This window comes from Atta colombica, unplaced genomic scaffold (assembly GCF_001594045.1).
Source record: "Atta colombica isolate Treedump-2 unplaced genomic scaffold, Acol1.0 scaffold105, whole genome shotgun sequence".
NCBI lineage: Eukaryota > Metazoa > Arthropoda > Insecta > Hymenoptera > Formicidae > Atta > Atta colombica.
This window is the reverse complement of record NW_017259190.1, coordinates 4,108,168-4,119,150: the sequence shown is the minus strand read 5'-3', so window position 1 is coordinate 4,119,150 and position 10,983 is coordinate 4,108,168. Positions and strand designations below refer to the sequence as shown.

Here is a 10,983-nt window from a genome sequence, read left to right as displayed (position 1 = left end):
TATATATATATATTCGGTTCGTTACTCAATGCCTCGTTCACATCTTCATTACTCGGACATATTTCGCACGGATAATGGCTAACAGGTGCACCATTATCTGCCTTCGCGAATATAATGGACAGTTTCATTGTGGCTCGAATAATCGGACTACGGTATCTCATCTCTGTAGCGTCATGCTCTCCTTTCATAGATAAGATTTAGACAGGCAGGTATCGTTAACGCAGAATCGGAATACTGCTACGCGCGGCGCGATGTGACGTCCCGGTGCAATGACGTAACGACGCGGCTGACGTTCGACCCGTCCGGGCAGGCTGGCAGGCACACAGACGTCGTCGTCACCGCAACAAGTTGCTCGACAAACTCGATCTCCCGAGGGTTTCCTCGAGGAGTCGAGAGGCTGCTGAGCCCCTCCTCGCGTGCACCACCCCGAATGCGGAGTACCGTGAACGTATATCGAATGCGAATGCACGGGGAGGGGAGGGGAGGGTAGGGGGTGCTATACCATGTCGGTCGGTTCACGCGAAGGCGACCGGAGGCGACGCGACGCGACGGTGCAATGGTGGTGCCACAACGTCGGTGGCGACCCGACGATCGGTCTTGATTTATGGACGAGTAGAGCGTGTTCAAACGTCGGAAACAAGGACACTGTGGATTTTCATGTATACGCGTTAACGATTCGAAATAGCCGGCTATCGTAATCCACCGTATCTACCGTAGCCAACGAGATCGCTATTTTACCTCGTCGCTATCGGCTGATCTCCGTATATCACCCCGAAACGATCGCAATAATGATTATTCCAACAACGTAGGAAACGCTCCCAGCACTAGTTACCATCAAACGTTCAAGTAAGATTAATCAAGCTAATTATAGAGAGGATGAATGCAAATCTCTTACGTCCTTACGATGGTAAACCTAACGGATGTTGCAGATAACGACGTGTTAAATTATGCACGTCCTGAATATATACTGTGTTTTCTTTCTTTCTTTTTTTTTTCTTTTCTTTTTAAGATGCCAAGTGAACAAAATTCTTCCGTATCAATTCTTTCGTAACAATTCGCGCGTATAACAATTACGGATTACAGCAATTACTCGAATGATAAAGCAACATATATTGCGCTCGTCACACTCCAATTTTCAGAAAAACAAATTATTCAAACACCGGCAAAAGCAAATTGCTACGAGACACAGATAGGTTTCGTTTTAACGTTTCGTTTTACACATTGTTCGTGTGATTAAATGGGTCAATTAGTTACGTATGCTTGCAGGTCTCATGTATCCAGCTAGACACACACTCGTTATTATCGTTGTGTCCGTAATAACATTTCGGTGTTATTGACCTACCAATTATACCAATTTCGCTTCACGATGAATATTATCACGTTACGCGTGTACACGACGTGCCGTTATAAAATATGCCGTCATAAATTTTATCAGATAACGAAGTTTTTTTATATTTACGTTATATTTATACGATAATATATATTAATTACGCTTATTGTTATAAAAATGCTTATTTAAATGTGTTTGAATTTGAAGTTGCTTACTGAAAAAGAATGAACGTAAAGAAAAAAGAAAGAATACATTTAAAAAAAAAAACATATCTTGCTAAACAGTTTTATTCCAAAATTATTAGTGATTTAAATTAAAATTATTATTTCCAAATTAATGATTCAAAACAATGAAATTAATTTTCTTATGGAAACTTTATTTTTTTTTAATTATGTTGTTGTAACAAATAAACGATATATAGAATGTGATAATAAAAATAATAATATAATGTATCCATTATTATATAAAATCCCACACACAGTGAAATAAAAACATTGTGGCAATGTTGCAATAAAAAATAATTCCCAAGCCACTGCGATAAACTTTTAGCGATACATATAACTATAATTAATTATTTTTATCGTGGAAAAAAAAGCGGGAACGTAACAGTAATCTTTACATTGGCTTTATAAAGCGATATCAAAGACGCTCGAAAATAATAATTTTTCATTTTCTAAAAAATGTGAGTAACATTATGAATTTCTTTATCAATTAAACGCATCTGACTTCCTTGAGAGTGAAAATTATGGATACAGAACTAATATTTTGTATACGACTCGATATACAACCGAGAGAACGACATCGGAATGAAACCGATGAATTGTGCAGCGAAAAAAGAAAAAAAAAACACTGCAATTTGTTTCGCAAGACGGATGTACTTCGATAAAGAGCGGCAAAGGAGATTATAGCTTGCATGTAATCAGGTGGAATATACTTCGTAATTCCGCGCTTCCTTTGCGGAATAATCGTACGATGAGGATACAAATGCAGATACATTTTCGATAAGCCTGTGGAAAAAGACTCAACGGTTTTCCGTTTGGATTATTTCACTCTTCTTCTCTCGGAGTGACCGCTATTGTTTTCGCTCGCCAGCCCGTATTACGTTTATGATATTGACTTACTCCGCAAGCTGCACCGCAGTGCCGTTAGCGGTATGTATGTATCGCGTATTTATTTTGCGTAACGTCCGAGCTTCATCGCGTCTTTCGTATGACGTACAATATCGTAACAGCAAAAGAGACTCAACTTTACGGCCAGAATAATTTACAATACTCCTTCGGCAATACAAAAGATATATCAATGAGCTTTTGTTTCATAAAGATGAAAGTACACGTATTTTCAATTAAAATCCTCGATTAAATCCTCGAGCCTTTGGCTTATAGATTACTATTCTTTCATTTCATAGTAGCATCGTCCATCGAGATAAATTAGTAAGATAAATTAATGTACGGTTAATAAGAATAGTTTCCACGACAGTGCACATCTCATTTTCCTCAACTCGTTTAATTTTTAACTTGCATTTTGCCAACAGTAAGTTGTGAAATCTAATTTATTATCTTTTATTTTTGCGAATGAATATGTATATTCATTCTTTGAAGCGATAAAACTAGTTTGAAAACTTTCTAACAGGATTTACGTTTCTAATAAATACACAAAGTAAATAAAGTAATAAGTTTATAAATTGCCGGCATATTGTTCTCGTTAAAACAAAACTTAATTCGTAGTTTATGAAATTTATTAATTATTAATTAGATTAATTACAACGAAAATTAATGTATGTAAACAATTGCCTGTAGTACAATCGATTAATATCGAAACTGCACAGCAATACATAGGAATATATTCTACAAATGTTTGTAAACAAATGTTTAAAATGTCTGAAATATCTACATAAAATCATAAAATATAAATGTAATATTACAAAATAACTTTATTCAAAATATTCCCTCGTCGCGGCGTGAGAATTAACAGCATTACTGAATTTAACCAGAGAATTTCTCTTATAGTTATTATAATCTTGTTCATACAGGCTGTTTCTAATTTTCAATTTTAACTTATAGATTCTTCAATAAATTTGCATTTTTCCTCTCTCATCCCCCACCCGAAGAACTTCCGAGAAAATCGTCATCTTTCGCCACAACTGTATAATATTCAATACTACTCTCATTATTAATATAATTAAACGTTAAATTCAAACTTCGGGAAAGTAAAGTCAATTTAAATGAATAATGAAGTTTCGTTATATTTAATTTAACACTCCCAGAAGTTTCATTCGCATCTTCATTTACAATCGTTTATATTTTAGAAACTATTCACAGGTTGCTTCTACGTTTTAATTAAGACGCAATCAATTCTGATCAACAAAGATATAAAGCTATATATTAAAATCTATATGATTTTTAACTTATTAATGATTCTTCTCGTAGCTGCAATTTTATATACCAGGATTTATGGCTCTCACACAAAAAAAGTTTGGTAAAAACAACTCTGGTTAAATAAATAATTATGTCGAAAACAAAGTCTCAACAATTCTGTAGCCGTAAATAAACATATATTGTTATTCTGTGTAAAACTAAAAAATTTATGACTGTCAGTTAAAGTCTGCAAATTATTAATAAAAAAAGATTTGATAAAAAAATCTAATAATAAAAAAAGATTAATATTTCGTGTTCTTTATTTCTCTTTCATTTTTATTATTATGTATTATATTGCTATAAATATATTTTACGCCTACTGCGGAAACGTTCATTTTCAATGTTACGTTTGAAGTTCCTCAGATATGAATGCGATTAACGGTGACTGATAAGTATCGTTTTATTCGACTAATGTTTTTCCTATCATGTGCATATCAGAATTTAAAATCCTGGTATATCCGCGTTAGAATTTAAAATGCTGAAATACAAACCCGTTAGAATTTAAAATCGCAACGTCGACACACTTTGGTTTTCCGGTATATTTTAGTTTTTCGGCATTGAATAATATATAAAAATGTACGAAAAGTGTATCAAATATATAAAACGTATAAAAAAATGTACAAACAAGAACAGTTAATTTATGACGTTTACTTACAAATGCATTAAACGTGCAAAATACGCGCTATAAAAATACATCTTTAAAACTATCGATCGCATCGAAAAGAATCTGGTTACATTAATTAAAATTTTGATTGAAAATGGACGGATTAGAATTTTCTGATTGAATCTATTACAATTTCAGGCTATATTCTAAAATGTCCTCCCTGAAGAAAATTTCACTCGATATTTAAAATACTTGGGAGAAAACATTTTGGAAGCTCCAGTTGAAGTAATTTAATTTAATTTAATTTAGTTTATTGCAAAGCTATATGAAAAAGACTACATATTAATAGAGTAATAGACATAAAGTCTGATACAATAGACTATAGATTAACATAAACATAAGTAAGTAGACAATAATAGCTTGCAAATGGTTAGGCATCAGCAGAATTGTTGTTACAAAGCCTACCACTAACAAAATTAGAATAAGACAACAATAAGAGGTAAACTAATAGCTGAAATCACACCCACACACATAAAACTCATTCACATACACATCAGTTACATCAGTCAAAATCTTACCATCAATAACGTGCAGAATTTTGACTGACGCGATCTGAATCTTCTGATTCGTTTTCATCACAAATTTTTCTCAATGCGTCAAACTTTCAGTGGATCATTCACGAATATGCATTTTTTTCTGGCCGTGATCTAAGAAGTGGCGATTCACACACACCGCGCAAATAGTTCTCCCCGGAAAGACGCGACGCCATCTGACGCTTTCTCCGGATCGCGCGTCCTCCCTCCGCGCGAAAAAAAATGTATGTGTTTGCGTAACGCAGATGATCGTATCCTTCGCGAGCCGTTGGAATGCGGCGGTATTTTATCATCGGATCATCGGGCAAAAATAAATAACGCGCAATCTTTTCGCATGACATGTCGCTATTCGATGGATGGATTCCATATTTCTACGCATGGCACGGTCATCGACGCATCAGGTGTCAGTCACCCCGGAGAACGCGAAAGTCTCGTATGCGCGTGGCTGGTTGCACGCACGCAAGTATAACGCACTCACGCACTCATGCTCGCATCTTCGTTCCTGTGCGATGTCACGAAATTGCAACGTGACACAACTGATCGCGGATCCACGGATTCATGAGCGGAGCGTCGTGCGATCGTACATACCATTCGGTGAGCGTCATATATAAATAGCATTCTATGCGTTATAAAAAAGCGTTATAAAAAAACTTATCGGAGAAAGTTGACGTCAAAAAGTTGACATGTAGCCGGGAGGAATATCCAGTTGCACTGCGCTCTACAACGAAGATCGGTGACGCGATCGCGAGCGAGAGGAGGAAGGTGAAACGAAGATCGCTACTCACCCGGCGTTCCGTTGACCGTGGTAATTCCACCCGTGACCCGTCGTCGTCGTCGTCGTGGCCGTTGTCGTCTTCGTCCCGCGTGTCGCGCGCCTTTCACTAATTTCGCAATCGACGTGGAAGATGCGGCGTTCTCGTGAATTCTTCCTTCGGCGCCGGCTTTACTTTCTCGGATCACACACGACGCGTGTCGTTCGATGTAAGACGATTGACGGATCGCCGTGAGACGTACGGGCTCACGCGGACACGCACGAATGCGAGGACTGCGAAGCCGAGTACGGAAGGAACTACTCCGAACGCTCCCATCGGTCAGCTGCTACTGGCCGCCCGACAGTCCCGACACTCGTCAGCGACGTCAGCGTCAGCGCGGCGGGAAAAGGGCGGACGATTGCGAGTTGCGCTTGCGCGCCGCCTCATGGCGTCGCATGAAAGCTCCGACGCATCGGCTAGTTCCGTTGGAATCCGTTGGATGGTGCTGCGTTACATGCCCGCGTTTTTCTCCAAATAGTGTCGCATTTCGCAACTGTGATTTTAGAAATAAAATGAATGCTACGGTGTTTCTGATTTTTCTTTTTCTTTTTTCGCGTATTTTAAATACTTTTCTTCATATGATTCCGATAATGAACTATTCTTACATTTAATTTATTCTTCTCAAACTTACGCTTGTTTAGAGATTTTTTTAAATTTAATATTTTTTTTATAAATCTTAAATCTTTTCTTCATAAAAACTAATATAATATATTAATTCCTTGTGTAATTATGATAAATGTAAATATATAAATGGCCAGTTTAATATATTGAATTATTAGTTGGCATTATAATTTAGCATTATAATTTATTTTATTTCTAGTATCTATATGTATATAATGTTTTTATTGTTCTTTTTCTCGTTTAATTAGAATCTTCTATATTCTTATAAGTCATTGATATTAATTTGAAATACATTTTTACATATATTTTTTACATAATTATAACGAAATGTGATAGTATTCTCACTAAATTATAAAAATAAAATCGACGTTACGGAATACAATTTAAATATTCAGAAAAAAAATATAAACAGCATCTCGTCAAACGTTTCGTAACCATCATCACAAATATCATTTCGACAAAGTCAGCTCAGTCGATGAACGTGATAATTGAGATTAAACATATAGCGAAAGTTGAGTATCATATAATAACACGAAAAGATCTGAAGGAGCGAAAATGGCAATAACAGCTCAAATTATAATTGGTATGTACCATGATTGGACACATATTTTTCATGTGTATTCAATCAGACTTGTAAATATTGCATATATAACTTAATAAAGTTCATTTCTTAAATACAAAATTATAATGAAAAATGTTTTAAAAACATTATATTTATACACTAGAAATATAACAATATATTTTATTTAATATCTATAATAATTAATAATGATTAATATGCCTATACAGTATAACAAAGAAAATTTGCTTCATAGTTTTATTTTAAAATGATGTTTAATAGCTACTTGTAAATATTGAGACAAATCATAAAAATATATACATACATATAATATATCTTTAAACTTAATTATTATATTTTAAAAAATCTAATAATTTTATCGTATCTATTTAGTAAATAAATCAATTCAGTTGTATAGAAATCTACATGACTTAAGAGAAAACAAAAATCTTTTATATAATTCGCAATATATTATAAAATATAACAAGATTCGTGAGACATTGGCTGTTATATCTAATTTAAAAATAGTCGATGTAATAATTGCAGAACCAATTAAAGATACCATAATGGTAATTATATCTATAATAAATATAATAAATTTAATATACTTTTATAAATTTAATATACTATGTTATTAAATATACTTGTCTTAAATTTTATTTTATTATATAAAATTGATATAGAAAAGATTACTTTCAATATCTGCAAATAATAAAGCTGATGTCGTTTTTATTACTGATCATTTTGACTCTACTAACAGAGAATTTATAAATAAAATGATTGGAACTATAATTATTGATCCCAAAGAACTTTCTGAAAATATAGCAATTTCGATAAGGATCATAGAAAAAAATCTAAACAAGATAACAAGTCACAGGTAAACTTTTATTTTTATTTACGTTGTAATTTTGAAATTTACACACACAACTCTTACAATTGATTTATTGTCAGAACTGTATGTGGAATACGAAACAAGACGTTAATCATTAATTTGCCCGGCATAGACAATGTTTGCATTGCAGCAATTGCAGATACACTGATAAATACATTGCATTTAATACGCAAGAATGATGATGAGAACAAAGAGACTGAGTCGCTACTTGCCAATGCATATTCTCCCAATTCTTCCGATAATAATGTTTCAGAGCAGGTGAAGTATATTGTCTATATTAAAATTAATATTGTAAAACAGATTTATAAGATAATATAGACACAGACTATATTAAGACTAATCTATTTGTATAGATAACAGATAAAGATGCAAACGAAAAACTTCATTGGTCTGAAACTTTTAAGGAACCTTCTTCTTCTATTTCTTCTTCTTTTTCATATACTTCTGCAAAAGTAAGATACTCTAAGCACAACAAATAATAATTTTATAATATTATAAATATATACAATTAAAGATATTTATAGAGAATAGAGTATAATGCAAGCAATACGGAATGGACGCCTCTAATTTCTTTAGATAATGCATTAATAATATTGAATGAAGTATCCATAACAAGTATAATTACAGATACTGAATCGGTAAAAATAAGTGATGCCTATGGTAGAATATTATTTAAAAATGTTTATTCGAAATATAACGTGCCATCATTTAGAACTTCCAAAAAGCATGGATACGCAGTGTTGGTATCTGATGGAAAAGGAATGAGACAAGTGTTGAATAATAATAATACGGTAAGATAAATTCGATGCATATATCTATGGTATATTTTATGTAGATATATATTTTTGTTGTATATGTATATGCAACAAGTTACAATTATTAGAATTAGTTAGAACTAAACAAAATTTGTTCAGTATCCTCCGATTTCGCTTCAATGTGGAACGTGCACATGGGTGAAGAGTGGAGCACCTGTTCCTAATGGTAAATAATTAGAAATTATAATTACACTGATCCATCATTTATAATAAAGAATCAATTATCATTTGTGTCTGATTACAGAAGCAACAGCGGTTGTAGAAGAAGAAAATACAAAACGAATTAGATCTCATCTAGACAACAAAGTGTATATTGAAATAATGAGTAAACCGCAATATGGGCAAAACATTAAGTATAAATTCAATATTTTCATACCAGACAAAATTTTATTTTTATCTATCAAAATAGTTATTTTATTTATCTGTATATTTATTTCGAAGTCCTATTGGTTACAACGTAATGAAAGAAAAACTTATCTTAAAACAATACACACGTATTGGCCCAGAAGAGATGGGAGTCTTGGCAGCTTCTGGCCATAAAGAAGTTGTAGTCGCTAAGCAATTGTCTATAGGTGTATTATCCATCGGCAATAACTTAGAAGAACCCGCAAAACCTTTAAAACCAGGATATGTCTACGATATTAGCAGAATAATTATAATTTCACTACTAAAAGATAACGATTTCTCTTCTTCAGATTTTGGAATCGTGAATAATACGTGAGAGCGTTGAAAATTTTTTACAATTTCAAATATGCAAACTATTACATCACTTTAATAGTTTTTTATTTACAAAATTTTGTTCATAATTATATAAATATTAGATACTGCGGAAAGTTTATATCATTTTTTTCCCTTATAAACATCTCTTGATAAAATGACACAAACTTTCCACGGTACTTAATAATTTAAAAAAGTAATTAATTTTTGCAGATCATTATCCATACAAAAGAATATTGAGAAAGCTCTAGATAAAGTAGATATACTTGTGACATTAGGTTCTGCTAATGACAAAGATTTATTGAAGAAAATCTTGCTAGAACACTTTCAAGCCGAAATATATTTTGGTTATCTCTTATTTTTCTCATTAATTTTCAACATATAAAAAAAGTTTTTACAACTATATCCATTTTTTTCAGGTAATGTAAATATAAAACCAGGGAAGTCAACTACGCTAGCTACATGCAAGATCAATGATAAAATAAAATATTTCTTGTGTTTGTCGGGAAATCCGGTAACTGCTTTTATTGTTGCGCAAGTATTCCTTTTGCCTTTTCTAAAAAAGATGTCTTGCAATGAATGCTCGGAAAATCCTATATTACCAATTTATGTAAGTTTATAGTCCACATAATATCATAAAATATAGAAAGATATATCTAATATTATGATATTCTTAAAATTGTAGGTAGATAATCCATTTATTCTACATCACCGTCCTAGACTTGCGTGTACATATTTGAAGTGGTCTAAAGATAATCTAGCAATGGCTTGTAGCATGGGTAATCTTTTCAAAGATAAACTATGTAATATGGTAGGTTCAAACGCACTTTTGATGTTACCAAAAAGTGAGAACAAAGAAAAAATAACATTTAACAATGAAAAAATATCAGGTTTACTTATTGACCGTCCAGGAAGTTTCAATATAAACAAGGAATAATACTTTATTATTTATTTTTATTGCTAAGATTAAAATCGTAAAAATCTCACCTTCTTAAGTAATTGCAGTATGTTTCATAAAATATATCATCAATTTCGCTCACCGTGAACTGTATAAAGATTCTAAATTTCAAATAATTTTCAAGTACTGTGATTATCGTTTCCATCAATTTTGATTTTTCAATCTTACATAGTTTTAATTTTTAAATATAAACAGCTAGATTATAGTAAGTTTGCATATCATTTTATTGCATTAGATCAGGTCTATCCAATTTTAGCTCCAGAGCCAACATTGTGAATAAGATTTCGAGGACTGTAAAGTGCATATTGCATGGTAAAGTATTGATAAGCGTCGCTCAAATACGTATCAACTTTAGACTTTCAGACTCCGAAATCTTATCTATTGATTTTTGTTGTCAATGACTTTATGATGTATTCTTCCTATAATATTGGGTGCGTTCCGAGTTACACATGAAGCGCATGATCGTTTTATCTTTCTTTTTTATTTAGTAAACAAGGACAAATAATGATGCATCATGCGCTTTATGCATAACTCAAAACGCATCTATTAAATCACACTTGTATATACTGCGCATATAATGTAATAAAGTTTATTTTTTAAATACAATATTATAATGAGAAATATGTTTCTGTTAAAAATATATTTTTTTTAACTTCTATATTAGAAAT

General features: G+C 32.6%; 2 protein-coding genes across 5 annotated transcripts in view; one reads left to right on the top strand and one right to left on the bottom strand.

Annotated features, from left to right (window-relative positions):
• The window catches only part of LOC108691139 (protein-tyrosine sulfotransferase), a 76,584-nt gene extending 70,526 nt beyond the window's left edge, over window positions 1–6,058 (bottom strand). For all 4 annotated transcript variants that reach the window (XM_018198798.1, XM_018198811.1, XM_018198805.1 and 1 more), the window contains exon 1: window positions 5,727–6,058. The gene's annotated coding sequence lies outside the window, so the exon portion shown is untranslated. The remainder of the gene's footprint in view (window positions 1–5,726) is intronic.
• Window positions 6,059–6,929: 871 nt separating this feature from the next.
• Window positions 6,930–10,294, top strand: LOC108688614 (gephyrin-like). Its single transcript, XM_018194948.1, has 11 exons — window positions 6,930–6,957; window positions 7,480–7,502; window positions 7,617–7,810; window positions 7,885–8,088; window positions 8,370–8,616; window positions 8,740–8,806; window positions 8,885–8,993; window positions 9,082–9,357; window positions 9,571–9,704; window positions 9,777–9,971; window positions 10,047–10,294. Exons 1-11 carry the CDS (start codon window positions 6,930–6,932, stop codon window positions 10,292–10,294), a joined length of 1,725 nt encoding a protein of 574 aa, XP_018050437.1.
• Window positions 10,295–10,983: the final 689 nt, after the last annotated feature.

What these genes read in the sequence shown, in the direction of transcription:
- LOC108688614 (XM_018194948.1), top strand. Translation starts at nt 6,930, where the DNA reads ATGGCAATAACAGCTCAAATTATAATTG. An exon ending in AACAGCTCAAATTATAATTG is followed by an intron (nt 6,958 to 7,479) that starts GTATGTACCATG and finishes TAATAATTGCAG; the next exon opens with AACCAATTAAAGATACCATA. An exon ending in AACAAGATAACAAGTCACAG is followed by an intron (nt 7,811 to 7,884) that starts GTAAACTTTTAT and finishes ATTTATTGTCAG; the next exon opens with AACTGTATGTGGAATACGAA.